Here is a 26,282-nt window from a genome sequence, read left to right on the forward strand (position 1 = left end):
CATATGTTTGGATGGAAATAATTTTAAAATTAAAAATTAATTTTCATCACTATAACTTCTGGAACACACAGCAAGGAGGGTTCTGAGACCGAGGGTAAAGATGCTGAGAAACAGTTCATGTCTCAACTGGACATCCATTATAGACTAAGTATGTCTACATGTAGGCAGCCAGTAGTTTATAGTGTATTTTAATATTTTTAAAGAACAGTTAAATGATCAAATCCCTAGAGATACAGCGTTTTCCCCTTTCTTTGCCCAGGAATCTGTTTTGAAAGCCAATTCAATGATTACTACGAGGACATGGAATTTTGATATCCATTTGGTACTGATTTACACCAGTATTTTTAAGGCTGCCAACAAGAAAGTCCAGAATTTCAGGCGGCCAAAATTCCACAAGACACAACTGTCTTTTATTTTATAGCTTATGAATTTGGGGCTTAATATGATTTTCCACTAACAAGTTCTGTACCCCCTCCAGAGTGCTAAAGCCGGTGTGTAGATCAGCAAAGTAACACAGAACATATGAGGCAAGTTAATATTAAACTTGAAGGAAAACTGTACAAATTATATTGTTTACTTAGGAAAAAAGCACTCTAGTTGAAAGAGTTGACACATGATTTATTGCAAAGACTTAACCAGCATGTTCACATTTTTACTCTCAACCCCACCTGTAGCAGTTTTTTGGTGGTGACGCCGTGTTGGATACAGTATTAATAAAATTATCAATTAAAAATCCACTAGATAACGGTAAGGAATAGTTTTAAGTACTTCATGTCTTCCGTTTTTATTAAATGTCTGGAAAAAAATGCAGAATCATGTCCAGAACGAGCAGTAAATCACAGGCAAATAACTTAGGGAAGAGTTAGATGGCTAACTCTTTTTAAACATAAGTAAATGAAGAACCTATTTAACAACAACAAAATACTTTTGGTTCCTAGAATTCTGTCACAAAACAAAACTTTCACGTATAATTAGAGAAAAAGTACATGTATAGAATTTCCTCATATGCTCAAAGTAATCTTTTGAAGGAAGTCAAAGAGAGAATAAATATTGGAACACTGAAATGATTAATTGCTTTCTTTTTTTATAGAAAGACCATGAAATCTTATTCCCCAGTTGCAATGAAGAAAAGGAGAGCCATGCATCCATTCTTTAATATTTAAGTGTTCTATGCCTAAATGACTTCTCCTAGGATTCCAGCCTGGTCCAAAAATCTTCATGCTTCATACAATTTCTAATGGAGTTTTATACACTTGTGTTCAATTTGAGTGAGCAAAGATATATATAATTGATAGAATCTGCATAGGAAGCCCTTAGAATTACTTATCTACAAAACTAGATATCAAACATGGAATCCAGCAATGTTTTTCAGTAAACATAAATTAGTTATCTCACATAGTTTTACAGATGAAACCGATTGAAAAAAACATAAAGGAAATTTTCTATAGCAGAAGCCCACACTAACTACTAAGAAAACCGTACCGGATGCCCTCTAGACTTGACATTAGAATCCTAAAGTCTTATTCCAAAGCCTAGTCATGTTGCCTACCATGGGTGACTTCTGGACCAATATCATCAGGATGAGTTCTGCTTTCCTGGAAGGGATAAGAATCTCTGATGGATCCTCAGGCTCACTAGAGAGGAGGATATAGCATTATAGGGGAGTCCTGCACCCCGCCACTGTATTTCTGAAACAGCAGCTATACAAAACAAAATTATTTTAACCATGTTGCCAAACTGCTCCATCTAATGACAGTTGAAACTAAACGTGAATATGAACCAATGGAAGAAAGACTTCTGACATCCACTCTTAGCTTTTATAATAGAAATATTTATATAAAAAAATCTTCATTTAAAAATATATTGCTAAATTACTCTATGAAATTTATTATTAGCTAATAAGATAATTTTATCTACACAAACTTTTAAAACTAACATTAAGTGGATAAATTATTTCTCACCAAAAGTTACCATATCTAGAAGAAAATAAAAGGAAGAAATATCTACAAATTAATCTTCAAAGTTTAATGTCTGTACCCGTACCATGTTACAAGACAGAGCATTGAGAGAAAAAAACGTCATTCGATTTGTAAAGAAGGCCAAGAAAACACATCTTAGGTGGCAGCCAACCACACACTTACTGCTTTTACCTGTCCTGGCTGTCTACCGAGAACACGCATTTCCGGTTCATTTAATTAGGAAAAACTTTCTTGCTTGGCACAGTTATGACAAATTTCATTCTTAATTTCTCATTAGATTTCCAAAGACACCACATTAAAATTCAATTTATGGCTACACTTCACAGTGTGGCATACAGGAAAAGTGGAGAAATGCATCTCAAAATAAATCAGATCTACGGAAAATTGCTTTACTTTAAAACTTAAGTTCATCCTTCCAAATTTCCTCTGTTACTTTCTGTCCTACACTCATTCCTTATTCAATCTTTGCTAGTTTGTTTTAGATATAGCAGTGCAATCAGCAGCAATGTAACCAGAGTGCACTAGACTTTATTTCATTTATTTTCATAGGAAGATTTTGGCAGTCAGTCAAGTTCATTGTGGCCTTTGGAAATCTAATCACACAGAAAACTAGATATGACAGAATATACACTGCTTAATATACACACACTTGAGTCCTGAGAGCAAAACATAAAGGTTAAAAGAGAGTGTAACTTCTTATTAAGGCTGGAAGAAATTTGAGCAACTTACATGGTTAAGTTCTGAAAACCCTGACGAAATTATATCACTCACTCATAAATAAAATGAAGCCAGTCTCGAGATGCTTGCTTAAGAATGTTTTGTTCAATCATTCATGACCAATGGTGAGCAAGTGTTTGAGATCACAATCATTTCATATTTGAACTTCATCTTCCGCTTTAAGTTCACGGCATGTACCTCTTAGATGTGTTCCTAATAATTCTCCATCTGACAACAGTGGAGTCATGGCAGGGGTCTGTGTGGCGAGGAGGAAAAGAGATGGAGAAAAACTGGGTGTCGTGGCTTCTGGCAGAGAGTTGAGATGGTAGAGAAGGGGGGAGTGTGGGTATTTCTGAAGTACTTGTCCCGGGGTTATGGCTGGCATTCTTGGTGGAACTGCTTTAATTCCGGGCTGGGCTACTGCAGTAATCAAAGGTGGTGGAAAAACAAAAGTTTTCTTTTCTTTGGGAATGCCCAGCATATGCAAATGTTCATCCTTTAGTTTTGCAATATCATTAAATACTGAGGCAAGAGGTTGGAACTTGGGTTCCCAACTGAGGAGATGATCCCAGTGATAGTTGTCTCTCACATCATGATCAGAGGTTCTCCTGGTTGAAAGAGTTGCACATCTTGCTTCCTGATCACCTGAAATAAAGATGGACTGTTTTCTGACATCAGCCAGGTTGCCCTCTTTTACCTCTCTCTTCTTTAGCGTCTGGGGTAACACATTATTTCGAACATAGGTTGTGTCACAGCCTTCTCCTCGATCTCCTTCTTCAAATGTTTGGTTGGTTTCTGCTGTTTCAGCAGTGACCACTACATCAGTTTCCCCAGACAAGCAGGAGAGCTGGTCTGAGTCCCTTGGGATTCCAGAGTCTGGCACCCTGGACTCGCAATCACTCAGAGCTGAGGCAGACTCCTTTCTGTAAGGGTGCTCATTTATCCTCTGGATTTCTTTATCTTCTGCAGTTTCTGCTTCCACAGAACAGTGGCCACTGGAGTTCGAGTGCCTGTACAGATTTACAATGTCCTTCTCCATGAGACTCATTAAACTCAACCATTCAGGCACGGAGTCCATGGGCACTACCTCACTACTACACTCATTAGTTTTCTGGAAGGGCTTGAGCATGCTGGCATCCCCCGTCACTCTCAAATTGATATCTAAGGATGACGAGGTTTTCTTTTCTTTATAATTGTTTATTGCGTCTTTTTGTTTATGTCTTAAAATCAGTACAATGAGAATGAAGACGAGTAAGAGAAATGCTAAAAAGGAGACCGTGAGGCTGATTGAAAAGCTGCTGGCTGATACTGCTGAGTGTTTTCCTTCCGAGGAGAAAGACACATTCACAAAAATGGTACAAGATGTGAACTTGGAGTCTGGTTTGGGGCTATGAGCAATTATTTTCATTTCAATGGTGTCTTCTTTGCTGACTTGACTTTTTACTAGGGGAAGGGCTCTTGTCAAATAAATATTTCCGTTAGTTTTATTTACTGAAAAGAAAGGGGATGGAGTTTCAAGGGAATAAAGAATAACTCCATCAATACCAGCATCTGCATCTGATGCTTCCACTCTGCCAATGAGTTGTCTTATGTTACTCTTTTCTGGGAGACTGAAAAAATATTGATCTTGAGTGAAAATGGGTTCAAACTCATCTATCCCTTCAATATCCACCCAAACCATTAAAGAGGCTGTTAAGTCACCTTTGTCTTTTGCCTGAACTGTGAAGCAGTATTTATTGTCATTTTCATAGTCAAGGACTTGCTTAGCATAAATATCCCCTGTTAAAGGGTCAACGAGGAAGCGATCATGGCCGTGAGGCATCCCATGGGTGACAGAACAGGATGATAAAACAGAATAGGTCAGTTCTCCATAAGGACCTGCATCAAAATCCAAAGCATTTACAGAACAGATGGTGGAGAAAACAGGCAGATTTTCAGGAACAACACAGTTCAAACTTGAGAACATAAACTGGGGTGCATGGTCATTATCATCTAGGACATTGACAAACACAACTGCAAAAGAAAAATGTTTCTTTTCTTCATCTGAAGCTTGGACAGTTAAAGTGAATTTTATTGTTTCTTCATAATCCAGAGGTTTAATCAAATAAAGAACTCCGTTTTTTTCTTCCAAGTAAAAATGTCCCTTCTCGTTTCCAGAGATTATATAGTAGATGATTTCTGCATGTGAACCCACGTCATGGTCATTTGCTGAGACCACAGTGATCTGACTCCCTAGGGGGGTACTTTCCTTGACATGGGCATGATATTTCAGACTGTTGAATTTAGGTGGATTATCATTGACATCAAGTACTTCTATTGATACAATGGCTGTGGAACTCAGTGGAGGGCAGCCATGATCAGATGCGAGAATGACAAGCTTATGACTGGCAATTGCTTCTCTGTCCAGTTTATGAAGCAACACCAGATAACCAACTTGCTTATAAGGATATTCTGAATGAGTGAAACTGGTTTCCACATGGAAATTGTTCTGTGAATTACCACTGATGATGGAATATTCAACATAAGTGTTTTCATGGGTCCAGTCATGGTCAATGGTTGAAAATGTGACAAGCGTGCCTCCAATGAGAGCATCTTCACTCAAGCTAAGATTATAATATTCTACTGCAAACTCAGGAGCGTAGTTGTTCATATCTTGTATTTCTATCTCCACTAAGGTACGAGCCCTCAGGTCAGGAATTCCACTATCACTGGCTTCAACAAGAAATTGAATTGTTGATTTTTTATCCAGAAGTAATACAGGATTGATAGTAAATATTGTGCCTGAAAAACAAGACATAGCATTTCAATGTTGTGAAATTAAATTTTCACGATCCATTTAGTCAACAAATATTTATGAAATGTTTACTAAAATATTTAGTTACTTGTTAGATTTTTTAAGTTACAGCCAAGAGTAACTCAAAAGAGAAAATTATTATATTTATTTATATTATTATATTTATACTTTTGTGACACTTAAGATCCAGAAATAATATTCATGACATTCACTCTACTAAATGTGTGTGCTGCTTGAAGATGACTTTACCACAAATTTTTCTTAATTTTATTTTTGTATAATAAGTTGTTCCATTATTTATTCTTTTTAAAAAAATGTACTCTTATTTGAAAAATTTATACCCCATTCTACTACCCATAGACACATGTATAGAGACACTCTAGCATAAAGATATTTACTCTGGAAATTTTAATTGACATTCACTCTAGTTAAATGAACTTAGCAAATATTGACAATGCAGAGTTATAACTATTGCTTAATTATAGAGATGTCTTTCCTAAAGCTCTTGGTTAATTCGGCAAGTGGATTTTTCCCTTATTGGTGAAATGTACTTAATACATTTTGTCATTTTAAATGACAGAAATATGTAATTTTATAAGTAAATATGTAACTATATTTTTCTAAGATAAATGTGTTTTAAGTATGGTCACTAAAAGAGAATACAAAATGCTGTCATTTAAATGCCACATTTCAATTAGAGTCCCACCCTGAACTAAACGGACCTGTTAACATTTAATATTTTTAAAACATTCTAATCAATACCTCATTGTAAATTTGTTGATAACATGTCAGGCAAAAGTGTCGCTAGGATTGAGCGCTTCGAGGGGACACCTTGCACGCTGTGGTTTGCTGTGGCCACAGCAGCAACTGCCATCATCTGAGGCAAAAAAAAAAGTCAAAAAAAAAAAAAAAAACCCAACCAAACCAAAGAACAGAGAGAGAGAAAGACAAAGAGAGAGAGAAGAAAAGGAAAACCAAATTCCTGACATGTTTATATCATATATATTTGAATGTAGCCATTCACACACAGGCTGTGTGGCAACATTACCTACTTCTCCCTGTTACAACACTTCATGGGCCTCATACTGGTATTTTCTGACTAAATTCTCCCTTCAGGGAATCCTGAGGTTAAATTTTTTTTAATTGAGATATAATTGACATAACATTATATTCGTTTCAGGTGTGCAACATACTGATCTGGTATATGTGTATAGTGAGAAATGGTCACCACAATAAGTCTGGTTAACATCCATCATCCTGAGGTTAACTTTTACATCAGCTCTCACTTGCGAAACGATGCACTGGTGGATGCAGATGGGGCACACACACTGCAATGTGTCCCCAGCCCTGTTCTTTTCTAGACTGAGCTCGGCTAGGGACAGTGCTTTGCTAATTATTCAGCTTTATCAAATTTAACTTTTAATGTCTACTCATTGTTGAACTTTATGCAAGGCTTAACTGTTCTAATCTGAAATCACTTGCCTGAATGCATTTCCAACCAAAAATGTCTTGCTCTCTGATAAAAATATAAAGAGGCTTGGAAGGCATCAAGGAAACCAGAACACCACGATGGTTTTTAAGTAGTAGAGATGCTTGAATAGTTTTCCGTTTTCAATTTTTTTTTGTCCTTATTGAATATATGATGTTATTACTGAACTTCTTGTACTTGGCTTAGAAAACAAAAGCTTCCAAACTCTAGTAACAAGAAGTGTTCAGAACTAAATTAATCCCTTCGAGTTCATGTTGATTCTTTGAGACCTGGGATAACTACCTGAACCGTGCTTGGTTGGACTGATGAACTGGGTGTTTACTATTTTGGGGTCTCTGAATTTCTGTGCATTTGCCAGTGTTTAATCAATTCCTTTTGCTTTCCAGCCACCGAGATGTTGGAGAAGAGAAACAACAGTGGGATTTGCTACTATGGCATTTGATAGAAAGAGAAATAAGAAGGTAATGTCTATCATCCAGGGAGCGGGGGTGGAGGGCTGTTTTAGGAGCACTTGGAAAGGATTATTCCAGGTTTCCATCCTGTAACTGAAACCTATGAACAATAAAGCCACTATAAATAACTCACCATTCATAGGATCAATTGAAAATTCCCTAGATGAGGAAAGGATTCTGTAGGAAATGTTCTCGTTGCCTTCTAAGTCTGTGGCTGCCACGGTCAGCACAGAGTACCCCACAGGCACTAACTCAGGAATGGTGACCTAAGGGAGAAAGAGGAACGGATGTTGTGCTTAAAGGTTACAGATATTTTCATGAACAGGGCCAGAATGTGAGATCGTTTTATTCCTTGTGCTTGTAGAAAATACACAGAGAACCTGACTTTATTAGGCATATTAATTTATGTGTAGTCCCAGAATTCAGAAAAGCAAAACTTTTAAAAATTTCATTCAGTTTTAATTTTTATTATGAATAAAATTTCCTTCTAAATTATTTCTGTGTGGAGGAGGATAGCTAATACATTCACTAATATATTATTACATTGCACAATTGTATAATTACGTACATCATGTAATTTAGCAAGCCTTCACAGAAGATCATGACTTAGGTTAGTGCTGTGCTTACTGGTAAACCTTGCGTTTGTTACATTCAGGAGTCCTGGAGCACATTTTCAGGTACTCAGCTGAATGCTATCATTGTCCTTCTATAAATAGACACTATGCTCTAAAAACTAAAATTTTCACTTTACAGTTTTGTTCATGACTTGTTTCTGCAAAATGGTAATCAATATATTCCAAAAATATTCCTAGGAAAGAAAAATTTTTCCCAAGTTAACTGGAGATAATCCAAACTACCTTATTGCCTTATCTGTGGCTTTCTAGCTATTAGGCAAGTTTCAATTGTTATGGACAACTGGACCCCAAACCCTAAAAGCTAGAAAAATGATGACATACTTTCATACGGTGACATATGATGCACACTTAAGAAACTGAATTGAATGAGATATTCAATTCCATATGTACTTCTATCGTCCATGATATTACATATAAAACCCTCAGCATCAACTTAGGCTCTAAAACCAGTGAATATTGTCTGCCTAAATTAGCCTGTCAACGATGGCAGATTTACATTATTCTTTGTTCTTTTTAGTTTTGGCTGTGGTTTCAGCATCTCTTTAAGCTCTTTACCTGGTAATAATCTTGAGAAAATACTGGTGGGTTATCATTGACGTCCAACACACGGACGATGAGTGCTCCCTCTGTGTGGTGAACCAAATCAGAAATTTGGATGAGCAGCTCATATTCAGTAGCTTCTTCAAAATCCAATGTTTTCACTAGTACCACTACTCCAGTGGTCTGATCAATTGCGAACTTGGTTCCAGGATTACTCTCTTTGGTAAGACTGAAGATGAAAGCTGGATTCAAATCCACATCATGAACTGATATCTGAGTCACAATTACACCAGGCAAAGAACCTGAAATAGTCATGACCAATGTCAGTCTCCATTAAAATTCATCCTTTGAAATGCTTTGCTTTAATAGTCCAAACCAAGCATTTTTATTTAAGTCCAACATGATTTGCTGTTTCTTGGCATGATTTCTCATACAAAGCCCCTTATGAACTGAACAAAAACTCTGAGGAATTTATGAGCCCAATAAAAGTGAAAATTTACCGCTGAGTAGGGAATTGAGGAGGTAGGTATTTTCAATTTTTGTATTACATTTTTCATCATATGCTTGCAACACAATTCCAGGACCAAGAAACATTCTAAGCCATTTATTTCTACTATAACATTTCTGTATCAGAATCATATATTCATGGGGGATGTGAGTGGGAAGAAGGTTACCACTCAAAACATTAACACAAAACACAAAATTTGGAAAAATAGGCAAGATATAAATGAAAATGTTTGGATACTGAAGTTAGAAATAGATAATTAGTTCCTTGTACTTATTTTTGTAAAATGATTTCTTTCGGAGTGGCACATAGACTCTTTCTTCTCTTTAAATCTGACTCTCAGAATTGTCAAGACTATAGAAAGTATACATCATGTTGCAATGGAAGTAAATCTCTAACATTATTCACCAAAAAAAATCACAAAAATAGATGACACACTAAATGTCTCACACACCATAGGTGTTTTCTAGCTTAAAATGCCGTGAAAAGGACTTTGTTTTTAAGCTGACAGGTAGGGTGCAGGTAGAAAGAAGATGCCAAAATCTTCAGAATAGTTCTACTGAATATGAGACTCATAATTTTCATATTTCAAGTTGGAACATTCCTGATGTGCACCAACCACACTTCACCTCATCAGTATGTTTTGACTTACGCAATTTGTTCTTGTGATATAGTTATACTGGGCGCATTGCTGCATTTTGATGCTAATCCATGTGCTTTAGAAGAGTACCTTCAGTAAAAGCAAATGAAAACGTAGCAAGTAGGTGAGAGGTGGGGCTGGCCCTGTAGCGGAATGGTTAAGTTTGTGCGCTCTGCTTCTGCAGCCCAGGATTTTGCTGGTTCAGATCCTGGGCACAGACCCAGCAGTGCTCAGATTCAAGCCATGCTGAGGCGGCATCCCACCTAACTCAACTAGAAGGACCTACAACTAGAATATACAACTATATACTAGGGGGTTTTGCGGAGAAGAAGAAAAAAACCCACAAAGACTGGCAACAGATGTTAGCTCAGGGCCAACCTTAAAAAAAGAAATAGGTGAGAAGCAAAACTGAACAAATTTTTTGGTAGAATATTTCAGAATATTTGTAGATATCCCTATATATTGAAATTTCTGGAATATATATCTCTGTGAGCAATGATGGCTACAAGTTGTTTGGAAAGTGAATGTAACAAAAAATTAGGAACATTTTAGGAACAAATTGGGTATTAAGAGTGAAAGGAGAGAGGTAAGTGAGTAGCCATCAGTATTTGAAACTTCAATTATCAAGAGTTGGGTTGGGTTTTACTAGTACAGCCACTGACCACAGTCAACTTCAGGATCATAGACTATGGAATCATTGTGCAACCCAGAGACCCAAACAATTAAGATTAGTCAGCATATCACATAAAATTTTGTATATTCAACCTCTACCATTAATATGGTAAAATTTTTCTGCAAATGTTGGAGTTTAGTTTACACTAGAGGAAAATGATGACTTCCTGCAACAAACATCCAATTCCCTTCACTTATTACTTGTCATTAGTATACTGCAAAGACTGACAAAGTTAGTCTGAGAACACAATCAATAAAAATACTTTTTCATAGAGCAGACTTCACTTTTAAGAAATATCTGTACACAAAAAGAAGCTGTGTGGAATGGTGGTTTGAACATGTGAAATTGCCCTGCTGATCTAATTGCAAACCCCAACTTTAACATTTAACGTCTTTGACATTTGACATTTGACATTTAACTTTTGACCATCCGTTTTCTATTCTGTAAAATGAAAATGAAAACTATCCATGTTGTATGGTTGTTGAGGATTAGTACTCATATTTAATACAGCACCTGGCAGAAAAAATGGTAGATGATATAATACAAGTTAATCAAAACCACATTCCAAAGCACCACACTTACTTTCTGCAATTTCCACTGCTTCAGAGGGGAGAAAAGCTGGGGCATTGTCATTTACATCGGTCACCTGTATCTTGATCACACTTGTACCAGAAAGTCTGGGCATCCCTTTATCTGTGGCTTGCACAATCAAGCTGGTTTGGAAAAGAATCAAAGAATGTTATCCATCATCCAGAGAATAAGAAAAACAACATAAATATCAAATATCCAGTTGAAAATTTAAAAATGAGCTGACTAGCTGCTTTTATTTCTCCCCTTGGCTTTTTCTAAATAGCATCATTTAAAATTTATTTCATAAGAATGGTAACCTGAAATTTATTTATTTTTGACACATTTAGGGAATCAAATCCAGCAAGCGACCAAAATTCATGAGGTCTTTAAAACAAATGGACCATTCCCAGAAGGCAGATCATAAAATTCAGTCCTTTCCTACTAAAAACAACCTAAAAAGTACAAATACCAATATCTGTTGTTTGGATAAGTAGATTGCCTCCACTCTGCCACACACAGCCTGGGTATTGCCATATATTTCCATGTTAATACACCAACAAAGGACAGAGCCACTAAAAGATTGCTTTGTATTGATTTTTTTTCCAGATCCATATTGCAAATCAATCAAAACGGTAGAATTTCATACATTAATACGCGTACGAAAAATGCATGATTGGCCAGGACTATAACGTAGAGGTAAAGGTCCATGATCTGGAAGAATTGACATGCAGCGACTCAACCTGTCTTGGATGATGATACAGTTAGCTTCTCCAGCAACCAAGTTAGAAGCCTTATTAGTGTCTTCAACTTCTCCCTTTCTGTCACCACTCTTCCAACATCCAACTAATTATGAGTCTTATGGGTTTTACCTCCTGAATATCACTTGGGTCAAGTGTTCCTGTCCATTTCACCCCTACCTTCAGAGCCTCAGACAGACCCATCAACCAACCTACCTTCCAGGGACTGAAGGGCTTCCTAGGATATGGGACTTTCAGTTTTTTTTAAAACCAGGACAGTCCTGGAGAAACCAGGACAAGCCAGTCTTTGTAGCCTTGTCCCCTCATCATCTTTGCCTGGAATGCTAGATATTCATTATATCCTTTCTCAACTGGAGCACTTTTTACTCACCAATCTCCCTACTGCAAGTCTCATCTGCTTCTATCCATCCCCCACATTGTACCTCAGTTGCTCTATCTAGAATCCTAATTTGAAAACCCGACTCCTCTATTTAAAACGTTTCTTTGGTTATCCATGTCTACAAGAGCTAGTCCAAGCCTTCAGCACATACACATGAGCTTCTATGATCTGGCTGCTGCCTGGAATCCCTGTCCCTATACACTCTTGGTCTTTCAAAGCTCACATCTCTGGTAAGCTTCACTGATCTCTTATCTGATTTGGATGTCCCTTTCTGTATCCCAGAGCATCCTGTCCTTCCGTACCCATGGGGGATTGGTTCCAGGATGCCCTGTGGATACCAAAATCTGTGGATGCTCAAGTCTCTTATATAAAATGGTATAGTACTGGCTTATAACTTACGCACATCCTCCTGTATAATTTAAATCATCTCTAGATTATTTATAATACCTAACACAATATAAATGCTATGTCAATAGTTGTTACATTGTATTGTTTAAGGAGTAACAAGAAAAAAAGTCTGTACATGTTCAATACAGACCCAACCATCGTAGGCCTTTGCATCCGAGGTTGAATCCATGGATGCAGAACCTGTGGATACGAAGGGCTAACTGTACATTCCTCTGCCATAGCAATGATCACCTTTCGTTCTTAACGATTTATTTATCTGCCTCTCCCATAAGGTCCTTGTGGGTCGGTGGGCTACCTTATTTGATTTTCTTTAATACATGTTGAGTGCTGGTTTCTCAAGATTTGTCCAAGATTATAAATGTATTATAGGAAGAGGCAGAACTCAAGCCCAGGTCCTGGCTGACTGGAAAGCTCGTGCTCTACTACCTGACAGTTTCCACATGCCTCTCTTACAGTGGATATATCACACCCCAATGTATAATCATTAGCTTTTCACTCTCCTCTAAACACTATGGGTTCCAGGAGGGTAGCTGAATAATAAAGTGAGTTGTCAATCAGAAGATGATTTTTATTTCAGAAGTGGTATTAGTTTTGGCTAGTTGTTGATACTACCTTTTAGAAACTGAGTCCTGGAAGTTGACACACGTCCACTTTCTTTTCCATTGTTAGCTTACTTGGTAAGTGTTCTTTATCTTTCCAACCTTAAATTTTAAAATGATGTAAAACAAGTATCAGCTCTTTCTTGGTTTAAAGTCTACTGAATAGCAAATGATCCCTGCTTATCTACTGTTCATGAAGCACACAGGCCACCTTCTTCACGGTCAGAGTTGGGACACCAAGTAGAGCAACTACTTGAATTTCACACTTTTGGAGCCTACAAATAATTCCATGTGGAAAGTTTGTTTTGTTAGCATAAACATAAGTCAGGTACATATGGAAAAATTTTACTAAAAATGATCAACTCATATTGTTCTCTGCCCCTGCTGTCTGCCCCTTCTCTTGTCATACTAAAGTCTCAGGCAAGACATCAAAGCTAGGGCTCTGTCAATTCTTCCACTACAGCCATAACCACCCTTATTTTCACAACGTTACAACCTCAGGGGTTCTATGTAATGCCTATGTCAGGTTAAAAAAAAGTGGGATTCTTTGATACGGAGGGCAATATATGATTCAGTTTCAAAATAAAAGAACAAGGAGAAGTTTTTTCAATGGCTTGAAGAACAAATGAAAAATTTTGAAGGCAGATCCCCTGAGATTCTACTCATAACTCCTGAGAGACTTCAAGTTTTCTATGATTGCTCTTTGGCAGTCTTTGCAAAACTATTGGTTGTAGTCCGTCCAGCTGGCTCCACGTTCCAGGACTGCTGCCTTGATTACTTTATCAGCAGAGACTGTAAATGAAACTGACCAGATTTAGAACAGGCCCATTCTAGTTCAGAGCATATTTCTCCTATTCTACCAAGCACGGGAAGCTTCTTTTACCACACAAAACTTTAAATGCAACTTTGACCAGGCAAGATCTTTTCTGATTGCCTTAACAAGTAGTAAAGATGGTGGTAAAGGATTTTTCAAAACTCTTTCTCAACAGTATCTTAAATGCCTACCAAGAATTTAAGTGTTCCTTCTGAAATTCTAAGAAAAACAAAAATAGCAGCCAACATCAGAAACACCTATGAAAAGAAGAGCTATGACTTCTGGTTATATCTACATAGGTTTTACTTCTTCTTCCTTCTGAGATTCTACTATAATGATAGCAAAAGAACTTAAAATATGGTATATGTCCATAAGGCTAAAAAGAAAATGGGAGAAGATATTAGTGGGCGGAGTGGGTGAGAAGTTTCTAGAAATTTCTGGAAAATGCAAGCAGATTAAGGAGTGGTTACAGATAAGTGGGTCAGAGGCGATCACAGATTAAAATGCATTCAAAGGGAGAGAAGGATGAGTGAGAAGCAGATGTGCCCCCACTTAACCAACAGAGAGGCTCAAGACATGGCAAAGGGTGGGGTGAGATACTGAGATAAAAATAGCCTGAAGGTTATTTTAAACTCAAAATACAGCACAATCAAACCCCCTTACCCATTGCTCTTCACTCCCAGGCGAAAGAATGCCTGATGTTCATACTCAGAGGAAGTAATATCGAGAGACTGTCCCTGGAGAAATGAAAGTCCCTCCCAAAGAAAAAAGAACTCTCTATATACTATCATTTGTGCGTCATCCTGCAAAGTAGTTGGTTTCCTCTCTGGTTCATCTGAAAGTGAAGTGTGCTGGTCAATAAGCTTCGGCAGCTCCCTCTGGGATTCTCCTGACTTTGCTATTGCCTCACTCAGAACCAACGATCATTAGTTACTTACAGAAAACCTCCAACATGAAAAAGAGGGTGCAAAATAGACAAAGAGAAGAAATGAACCCAAAGGAAACAGAGATCTTGAAAGTACAAAAGGAAATGTAAAAACAATTCTAATTAATGTCCTTGGAGGGCTATCAGAAGATAACGCATGTGAAGCCAGGTATCTGAGGGTTACTGTAAATATTCAATAAGATTAACTTTCAACCTTATTATGAAAAGAAATTAATATTGTCAATTTGCTGTTTTCCTGTTTAGCCTGAGGGGTAACTTAAAGGTCACAAGGATTTATGACCTTGTTTTACAGAAGAAAGAGAATGGCTTTAAGGAATTTACAGCACCAGATAACCAATCCTCAGCTGCTGTTGACGCCCAGAAGTTAGATTGCCCAGGGGCTTATCGGGAGTGAAAGAAACATAGATTATCCCTTTGTTTCTCCAAAATTCCTCCTGCCACCTGCCTTAGCTCTGTACAACACCCTGTTTTCTTCTCCTGTTAAGGCAGATTTGAGAGAACCTAAGTTCCTGCCTTCTCGTTTTGGCCAATTCAAATAAATCCTTCTCCATCTCCAAGCATGGATGCCTCAGTGTTTGGCTTACTGGGCATCGGGCACACAAACTTGAGATTAAGAGGTTTGGTAACACATGTGTAAAACAAGAACAAGATGCTGTGGAAAAGTCAAAGATCAAGGAGGAACTTTTGGAAATAAAAAAGAATATAATATCCCCCAACTTTTTAACTAGAAAACAAAAAAGAAAGCTTAGAAGGTTGAAATTAAGGAAATCTCCCAGAAAAATACAAAAACAAACCAACACATAAAACAAGAAATGGAAAGTAGGAAATAAAATATTACTGATGCAGGATCAATCCAGGCAGTCCAACACTCGACTGCACACGATCCAGGAAAAAGGAACAAGGCAGAGTAAATAAACAAACAAAACAAAACGAAAAACAGTAGAGAGAGAATTATCAGTGAGATAACACAAGAAAACAGAAAGAAACATTTCTCCTTACTAAAAGAGCACACCAAGTACTCAACACAAGGAAAGACACACATCAAAGGATTTAATCACAAAATTTCTAAACATTATGGATAAAGAACACAACCTGAGAATTTCCACAGAAAACAAAAGAACAAATCCTATACAAAACATGTAATTAAAATGATATCAGACCTCTCAATGGCAAAACTGGGTTGTAAAAGATAACAGAACAATGCCTTCAAAGTTCTAAAAGAAAATTTCAATTTCTATACTATCCCTTGTATAAATCACATCGCATGTGAGAATAGAGTAAGGCATTTTCAGATATACAAGAACTCAGAGAGTTTACTTCCCTGGTACCTTTTCCTACAAAGCTATCTGAAGAGAAAAACTAAGAAAAAGAAGACATGGGATCTGGGAGTCAGGGGCCCAACGTAGGAGAGCAATAAACCAAAGTCATGGGATACAGCTTTGCAGCAGCCTGAGAGAGCCAGATGGTTCATACCAGATCAGGAGGGCAGAACGCAGCAGGAATGAGGTCTCCAAGGAACCCAGAGGGCCTGATAGAATATTTGATTTGAGAGTTATCTCGGGGGGGAAAAGATGGATGGGCATGACACAGCAAAGGGAGCATTTACAACGAATTAAGTACAAGGATATAGAAAACTTGCTGTCAAAAAAGAAAGATAATCATTACTCTGGGAGGGTGGGTAAGAAAGGAAATACAATCATACAGTATGACCTGGCTCTAAAGTGAACCTTTATATAACCATATAATGTAAACACAACTATTGATTAAATAAAAAATAGTGATATGGATAAAAAGAGGGAATTAGATATAAGCAGGTAAAAAATATTAAACTACATCTATTATAACAGGAAGTTGAGAGATAAGGTTTAAAATTATCAATTAAGGCAGATTGGTGTTTATAATAATGGAGAAAAACGGTTAAAATGTGAGCCTCCTGAGACTTTAGTGCTGGGATGAGTGAAGCAGTGTTTGCTAACTTTCATCTCAGCCTGTCGATATTTTGCAATACTAAAAAATTGATTTCTTAAAAAATGTATTACTTTGATAACAATAAAAAATTTAAAATAAGAAAATGTACCTAGATCAAAATCTCCCATCTTTAACCTATCTATCGAATACTTCCTTTCTTCCTATAAACATGCTCAAGTCGAGCCAACCCTAAAACCATACCCTACGCTCAAGCCTGAATCCCACTCAGTTCCCACCATCTCGCGTTCCTTCCTTTTAACTCGACATAGCTGCAAAAGAACAGCAGTCCCTCAGAACCGTCTCTGCTTCCTATTTTAGTCACTCTTCAACCCACTATAATCTGCTTTCTATCCATCACTTTAATGGCTCTCCTTTGGAAAAGAATATCAAGCGTTTCCTAATCACCAGACAATGGTCTCTTTCCAGTTGTGGACATAAACATCATAAATCTCAAAATGCTTACTCAGCCTTGTTTGAAATGGAAAGAAATTCTAGGTCCCACTGGTATTCACTGAGAAGTCTACAGAGGAAAGCATCCTGCCATATGTATTTTGAAAACTAAAAGTACTAAGCTAAGACTTCAACCCTTGCTCATGAACAGAAGGATACAAGGTCGGAGAATATTTGCCTTCTGGTGGCCACAGGAGGAAAATGAACAGAAAGCGCGATTGGGACACTGGCCAAATGAGGCAAAAATTTTATTTAAGTTTAAATCTATATATACGATGTTTCTTACTTCACAAATTGTAATTCCTCTCTTTGAAGTTTACAGAAGCTTTCTAAGACAGTAATTCATAACCATGAAGTATTGTTTGATCTCCCAGAACTTGTTGTGTTTCTAACACATACTTGTTACAGGAAATTGTATTTGCTCACTTAATCTGTAAAATATTTTTGTTAGTAAAAATCAATGTGTTGACTTGAATTTCAAATTAATTTCACAGCTTTGTATTAATTAACCTACAGATACAACAGTGTGTAAGTTATCTTGCTAGAAAACAATTTTGGACAAGCCTATTCCTTGCAAACTCCTTACAATAAGGAATACTTTTAGCAGATTCTAATCCAAACACGTTTGGAAACTATTTTCTTTTATGCAGTCCAATCTCTCTGCTTGGTTCCTATCTTTCTACTCCTTGAATCTTCTATTTCTCTGCTTGGCCCTCAAGTGGAAATAATCCCCCAAATTCTCACTTTACACAGTCTCCCTAGGTAATTCCATTTTGCACATTTTCCCTGGATGGGCCTCAAATCTAACTCTTGAATGAAGACCCCTTTCCTGAGCTCCAGATCACTATTTTTAATTGCCTAAGGAGACTATATCTTTACTTTTGCTCTTGCACTGGCGATCAAAGCACTCGTAAAAAAAGCCCAATCCCAGTCCCAATCTATTCTTCTTCCTGCCTTTCCTATGTAGAAATTTCAGAAGCATTTTCTATCTCCTTCCATGTTCCTATGGATTCCATATCTGAACCAACTAGTAAGCACACCCCCTCCTTCCATCCCCACTACTTTGTCCACATAACATACCTTTCACAGCTGTTAGGCTTAACTAGTCCACCTGATGCTGGTTCTCTGTCCTGCGGTGCATCCATTACTAGATGCCTTTTAGAAATAAACATTTGAACATGCACTCAATTCCTTATACTTTTGTATAGCCTTGACAGGACAGAGTAAAATTTTCATTACATGGCATATAAAGTCCTTCAAAACTTGGTGAAACCTACCAGTCTCTTTATTGTTGTTGTTTTGTTTTGTCTTTCAGATCATTGTGTGAGGGTTTTTTTCCAGTTTTACTGAGATATGATTGGCATATGACTCTGTATAAGTTTAAGGTATCCAGCATCATGACTTGACTTACATATATTATGAAATGATTACCACAATAATGTTAGTTAGCATCCATCATCTCATAGAGACACACAAAAAAAGAAGAAAGAATAAAATGGTTTTTATCATTGTAATGAGAACTCAAGATTTAATCTCTTAACAGGTTTCTTATGTACCATACAGCAGTGTTAACTACAGCCATTGTGTTGTACATTACATCCCTAAGATTGATGTACTCATTTATCGTATACCTGGAGGTTTGTACCTTTTGACCATCTTCCTCATACTCCTCCACAGCCCAGCCTCTTCTGGATTACCCACACTCAGTGCGCTGTACCACTTGTTACTTCCAAACACTTTTGCATAGCCAAGTGTTTCCTCCTGCTTTCTGTCTGGAAGGCCTTTTCTTTTCTTTTCTACAGGGAGACAGACTGGGGTTCCAATCTCAGCCCTGCTGCTACGAATCATGCATTTTGGAAAAGATAATAACATCTCATCCCATTTCCTACCTGTATATATAACTGTTTTTTGAAATTTCTCTCACAGTCATAATGAGCATTCAACTGAGAATACAAGTATAGCATTGCTCCTGGCAATAAATGCTCTACGACCTTGACTATTTATGCTATAGAAACTGAATTTTTAAACACTTAAATTAACTCTTATTTGCCTACGACTTTTTGTTGCTCATTTTTGTTTAAAGTCCCTCAAAAGACTAAAAATCTCGGCGCTAAAGTGTTATGAGGCTTACATGGATATCAGTCACCAGCTTAAACATTGATACGTCATTCCACGTCAGTTATAAGTCAAGTAGTGGAAAGCAGTGAATCAAATCCCATTTTTACACACTCACACCTAGAAAGGTGTTATTTCACACTGCAAGCTGGAACTTATTTGCTATTATTAAGTTTCTGAAGGTGTTTTTTTCTGTTTTGTGTTTTGTAAACACACAGGTTTGTACTTTTAAGATCCATTCACCTGATACAGTAGGAAGCCCTGCCATGAGCACTCACATGGGCAGGAATCTCTGTTCCACCATTCTTTAGCTGCTTATTCTCGGCAGACAACTTTACCTTTCTAAACTTCAGTTTCCTCATTCTGTAAATCTTAAGTCTATTATGAGAATTCAACATGTAAAGCAGGTGCTCCTCAACGGCAACTACTACGATTATGAATATACTTCCTGCCATGGGTTATAATGGACTTGATTTCTAGGCTCCCTAAAAACAAGAATTGTTGGAGACCAGCCCTGTGGCCGAGTGCTTAAAGTTCCGCATGCTCTGCTTCCACATCCTGGGGTTCAGGAGTTTGGATCCCGAGTATGGACCTACTCCACTCATGAGCCATGCTGTGGAGCATCCCACAGACAAAGAAGATGAAGACTGGCACAGACGTTAGCTCAGGGACAATCTTCCTCAAGCAAAAAAAGAGGAGGATTGGCAACGGATGTTAGCTCCTCACAAAAAAAAATAAAAAAAAAAAGAATTCTTTGTTGAGTGTTTATATCCCCAGCCTCATGCTTGGGAAATAGCCTTCAAAATTCAGAAACATCAGTCAAACAGAACTTAAGATCTATTCTATGATTTGTCATCATCTTTCCCCTGAGTTTTTGCATATGCGGCTTAATATAAGAACTAAAAATTACTTAATTTTTATTTATTGCATTTAGATTGAGTAGAATCACTCCTCACAATATCTTTTTTCCCCTCACTTTATATGGGAAAACAGAGGGCTAGAATTGGGAATATTTTCCTTAATCAGACAAAACTGCAATACTTTAAAAGTAAAGAAAAATTAAAAACTAAATGACACGGTTTCCAAAGCCTTCACAAAAGGTATAGCAGGCTGGGGGGAAATCGTCCTGTTATTTCCCACTGCCTTAAATGTCAAGGAAAGCACTAAAGAGGAAGAGAAGCCACAGGGGGCGGAGGAAGGAGAGAACCCAGAGAGGCAGGAGGTTTAAAATATTTCCCTGCCCTGGTGATACTGGAGACAGTGTGTGAGTGTGTGCGTGCGTGCGTGCGTGTGTGTGTGTGTGCATGTGTGTATGGCTGTCTCTGCGTCTCTCTGCGAAAGTGTGTAGATTTCAACTTCTCTCAGTTTCTGCTTCTCCCAGCCTTGACTTAAATTCTTCATGGGGAATCGGAGAGGGGCACTTTTCAATATTGGGATCAATTTAAATGTTGGGAACATTGAAACTTGACGCAAATGGGAAAAGGCTGAAAGGAATTAGATTTAATTGTAATTAGACTCCATTGAGTAAGAAGAACATTGTAACAGAAAGTCATTACAATCAGGAAATGCTTGTTCCTAGAACATGGCAGACCTTCAATATTCTCTGAATTTGTAATCACTCAGGTGGCAACTAGGCTGAGATGTACCTGCAGTCATCTTTGGAGAGAGAAAAAAAAAGCTTTATGCTTAAAATTACTATAGAAACAATGTAGCAGGAATAGGTTAGCATATTTATAGAATCAGTTTTAATATATTTATATAATAAGTATTACAACAATTGATTACACTAAAATGTTGCTGAGAAAATCCTACTAGTTAGTACAGGGTAAGGTCTTGAAAAAACTTTTTAAATACTTTTGAAGTAATATTTTGAAATATATTAAACAAAAAGAACTAAACACTTAATCAAACTTTTAGGGTTGGGAAGTCTTTCCGAGCTTAATTAATTCAATCCTCCCACTAACAGACCGTGTTTTAATTGGCTCTCACTGCTCAACCATGTGAATATACTGCACTTTCCTGATAAAACATGAAAGTAGTCTGGCCTAGGGGAATATTGACACTTGGGTCTTTTGTACACCTGTCTTTTCACTAAACAGAAGGTCCATTTTGTAGATTGTATAGTGGAAACAGTGTGACTCAGAATTGGAATACCTGAGTGCCAGTCATGTTTGATCATTGAATGGGTCTGTGACCCTGAGCAAGCCACTGTATGTCTGCTGTCTTATCAGTGAGTAAGAACACGCCTAAGGTAACGTCCTTGGGGGATGACTGTGCGAATTACATGAAATACTGTAGGACAAGGCCTTCCAGAAGAACACACAAAAATATGACACAAGGGCCAGCCCTGGTGGCCTAGTGGTTAAGTTCGGCATGCTCCACTTCAGCAGCCCAGGTTTGGTTCCTGGGCATGGACCTACACCACTTGTCTGTCAATGGCTATGCTGTGGTGGTGGCCCACATACAAAAAGAGGAAGACTGGCAGCAGATGTTAGCTCAGGGCGAACTTTCCTTAGAAAAAAAATATATATGTGGAACAAATATAAAGCACATTCAAATGCACAATAAGAAAGTCAAGCTGCTCTTTGACTACAGGCTTCCCAACCACTTCTCCAGAGACCCAACAAGGTTAACAATTTCTAGTGTTTTCTTCCTGAAGTAGTCCATGTATATGAGTGCGCTTTCTACTCAAATAGGCCTGCAGCATAAACACTGTAGTGCATCTTATTTCCTCCACTTAGTCATATATCCTGGAGCTCTGTCCTCATTGGTACATACAGGTGTACCTTTTCTCTTTTAAAATCAGTTTCGTGGTATTCCATGGAAGGCTGGGCCATCATTCTTGGAGCAGTCCCCATTCACGGATATTTTAGGTTCCTTAGAGTCTGTTTCTTTTTCTTTTACAGACTGTGATGCCATAAATCTCTCTGTATGTATGGCTAGACTTTTGTAGCACTGACTTTTTAAAATACCTAGAAGACCTATGACACTATTATTTTCTCTTTTATAGAATTCTGTATAAGGTTGGCATCTCTTGAACTCCAGACCAAAATATATTTAATGTTGAATAAGATAAGATTTTAATAAGATAATTGCTATTAGAACACAGTACTGTAATAAAGACCTGATGACAGGGTTGTACTTTTATACACACACACAAAAGAAAGAGTTAAAAACAGAAACGTCATTCAGTCTTCACTGTTTTTAAAAACAATAGCAACAAACACTTGCAAAGTCCTCTGTAGTTCAGTAGGCATTTCACAAATATTGTTGTTATAATGTCTCTCAGTTAGTACTTAATAGCATCACAAATTCATAGGATCTTAGAACTAGAAGAGATCTTCAAGTTCCTCTAGTCCAATCAACTTTTCCAAATAGCAAATACTTTCTAAGACTCTTTCAATATATCAAAAGGGTGATCATAATTTGGGACCAAGGGGAAAATACGCTTTACAAATAAGTTTACATAATAGGAAGTCATGCCCAAAGCAACAATGTTGTCAGAAACAAAGCAGAATAGCTGATCAAATGGATCTGAATTCGGGACAAACCTGTAGGAATTGGTGAACTCATAATCCAGAATGGCATTTGCTGTTATCACACCACTCAGTGCGTCCATCTGGAAGGCTTCTCCATGGTTGCCAGAGAGAATGGAATACTCAATGAGGCCGTTCAACCCACTGTCCAGGTCTGTAGCAAAAACCTGTGAGGAAGCAACTCTTCCATTAGATAATGATTTAATCTGCAATGTGGGTTAAGCCAGTTTTCCAGAAAAATGCATTATGAAATGATCACAGATTATCAAACACACCTTAAAAACGATCAAAGGATACCGACATTTACAATAAGGGGGATAATGGGTGAGAAAACTATTTATTCTGCATACTTATTCAAAGGATTTCCAAGTAAGTTCCAGTAGGAATAGCACATGTTTTGAGCTACAATTATAGTCAAGAGGAAAAAAATACTTGAAAAAAAATCTAATTTGTCTGAATGGAAGATTTCCCTACTGTATGTGGATTCATGCTAGCACCAGAAAAGAAATCTCCAATAGTGAGTGGTAGTCTTTCATTTGCTTTGTTTTCCTGTTTAATGTATTGCCTATAAAATAGGGCACATGTGTATTTTTTATATTGTATGGTAAGTCTCATTTTAAGAGGATCTTTAAATAAATGAAACAAAGCCTAGATTTAGTGCTAACATATTTAGATCCTGATCATTTATTTGACGGGTTATCAAAGTCTTGTTGAGGATAAAACAAAAGTTTTGCACAATTCTCCATGAAGATATATTACTTAGCCTGCATTACATTTAGATCACACAACTAATTCTATTAGTGGATTCAAGATCTTGTTTAAGAACAAGTTGACAGATTAATTTAAAATGTTTTTCTACTTATGTTTATCCTCTCTTCCCTCAACCTTGGCCTGAGCTCACATCCCTTGTCATCTCTCTCCTAGGTGACTACACTGATGTTCTTGTGGGTTTTTGCTTCTAACTCCCTACCCTCTCAACCCATCCTTCACACTGTTGCCAGAGGTCTCAGGGAATCCTGAGGGGCCTAAGTGGGATGCCCAGGACCTCATTAGGAGAGCACACAAGCCAGCTATTTGGTACAGAAAGGCAGCAATACAGAATTCCCTTTAAAATCACCAGGAAGAGAAGTTCATCTGCTTCTGGAAAGAATGAAGTCCATCATGTCCCCTGGGGCCATAGACTTAAAAGTGTTACAGAGAGCAGCCTCCCAGGAGGTGTATCAGCTAGGGTTTTAGGATGCCAGCAACATGTATCCACTATGGCTAACTTCACCAGGAAAGAAATGTATCAGAAAGAGAGCACCCCGGTGAAGGACAACAACCTGGACAACTCTGGGGCACAGCTTCTCTGAGTTTTGTTGCTGTCAAGATGAATCAGCTCTGATTTGTCTCTGTCCTGGTGTCCTACCACTCAAGGTTCCAAATCCAGGAGAGAAAGTCTGTATGAGACGGAGGCAGCTGACAACACCTCCGGCAGGGTGGTGGCGGGGGACAGGTCACTACCTTGATTGACAATCCCACCAAGACTGCATCTGATGTCAGTTCCTAAAGGAAGTTTGTGGGGCTGTAACCAAAAGATCGGGGCGGGGGGCGGGGGTTGGCGCATGGGCAGTGGGTGGCAAAAAGCAAGAAGTAACTACCACAAGTGATAAAACTCCAGAGCCTTCTACATTCCTATTTATCTGAACAGGACACATGCAAATGGCAGCTCTATTTTCCTGGAAACTCAATGATCTAAAAATGTGAAGAACAAAGTTCGCTGTAGCCATCCCTGACTCAGCCTTCTCGAAATTTGACATAACTTGAAGTACTGGTTGGTCAGGCTCTCTCCGGCTTGGTGTACCTGGGCTTTAAAGGTGTCTTCACCTTCAGGGACTCCACATTGAGCAGGTTAGCATGTGTGACAAAGAAGTGCAGTGCAGCAGTGCCCCAGTCGGGGATGCTCTGGGGGACAAAGTAGGCCCCATGGTGGCCCTGGAGGTATCTGTCATGCCAACTGAACAGGCATCGCTGGGCAGGGTTATTAAGATTGGAAAAGTGAATGCCTTCACCTTCTTCTTAAACATCTCAGCCACGGCTGACACCAGAGTAAAGTCACAGCACTTCTGGAACAGGCTGGTGACTGGAGCAACTAGGCTCCTATCATATAGAACAAATTTGCAACAATAGCGTAAGAAATCCTGGGTATCCTGGACTGTGTGTGGGGCACAGGGCTGAAACTCCCAGACTGCAGAGACTCCGCTGGTCTTGTTTGCACCAACAGAAGGGAACGTGCACATCCGGAACTGGAGTGGAAGTCAAACAAAGGTGTCTCTATATATTCAGGTGAAGGTAGCCACACAGTAAAGAGCTGTCAGAAGTCTTGTCCAGAAAGGATACTAACACGTCACGTAGATACCTGACCCCATCCAGTCCAGAGCAAAGAGTCATCAGGTGCTGGACCACAGCAGTGGGGTTACAGAGGCCAAAGAGAATGTCCCGTTATTCTGCAGACTTTCTCAGGAAGGGGGTTTGATGCTTATTTCTTGTGAAGATTCCCAAGAGGTTGTAGGCTTCCTGATGTCCAGGTTCTTGAACACAAAACATCAGTTAAACCAAGAAGGGAAAGGTGAAAATGGGCACTAGTCCTGAAGCAGGTAGGCAGACTATCAAGGATGGGTCAGGTTTAGAGCCTGAACAAGACTGCCCGGTGAACAGATTTTCTTTTTCAGAGGTTGGGGCTTTGTCCCAAGATGGGGCCAGACCTGAAAACAGTGGATCTGTGCCTTTCACATGAAACATCTGCAAATCTTGAATCCAGGGAGCTTTTCCATGTGTCTGTGCCTCAGTTCACGCTCGTCTGGCTGCAGCTCCACCTGGCAAATGCCCACGAGGCCTCTGAGATTTAGTGCAAATATCATTCTTCTGTGAAGCCTTAAGCTTTTCCTCCAGGAAGAGTGTGTGTCTCCTTTCTCGCATGACATTAAATGTACACTTCTATTATACCATTAATAATATGCATTTAAATTATATACTTACTTTTCTGACTTCCCCACTAAATTGTACATATTTAAAAGGTGAGCCAATTTTTGTGTCGCTCTAGAGTCCCTGCTGGTGTTCACAGGGTCCCTAGAGGAAAGCAGGGGCACTAACTGAGCACAGAAAGAAGACAGGAAGAAGAGTGGACTCAGAAACTCTAGACTTCCTTCAAACTAAGGTTTCATCCAGTCCATCAAATGTTGTGTAGGCCTTGGAAACATTTAAAATTTAATGTGTGTCTTGGAAAAAGGCCTCAGATATTTCGAGGTACATTGATTGATAGTAATTCACACACAC

At 38.2% G+C, this 26,282-nt stretch overlaps 1 protein-coding gene across 1 annotated transcript in view; it reads right to left on the minus strand.

Moving 5' to 3' along the window:
• Positions 1-551: 551 nt before the first annotated feature.
• Positions 552-26,282, minus strand: part of DCHS2 (dachsous cadherin-related 2) — a 241,967-nt gene continuing 216,236 nt past the window's right edge. Inside the window, exons 16-20 of the mRNA XM_070504944.1 lie at positions 22,983-23,134; positions 11,007-11,137; positions 8,622-8,908; positions 7,565-7,697; positions 552-5,477 (exon numbers count right to left, since the gene is read on the minus strand). Of these exons, the coding sequence (XP_070361045.1) occupies positions 2,851-5,477; positions 7,565-7,697; positions 8,622-8,908; positions 11,007-11,137; positions 22,983-23,134 (3,330 nt within the window). The 3' untranslated portion in view covers positions 552-2,850. The remainder of the gene's footprint in view (positions 5,478-7,564; positions 7,698-8,621; positions 8,909-11,006; positions 11,138-22,982; positions 23,135-26,282) is intronic.

The sequence above is a fragment of the Equus asinus genome, chromosome 3 (genome assembly GCF_041296235.1).
Source record: "Equus asinus isolate D_3611 breed Donkey chromosome 3, EquAss-T2T_v2, whole genome shotgun sequence".
NCBI lineage: Eukaryota > Metazoa > Chordata > Mammalia > Perissodactyla > Equidae > Equus > Equus asinus.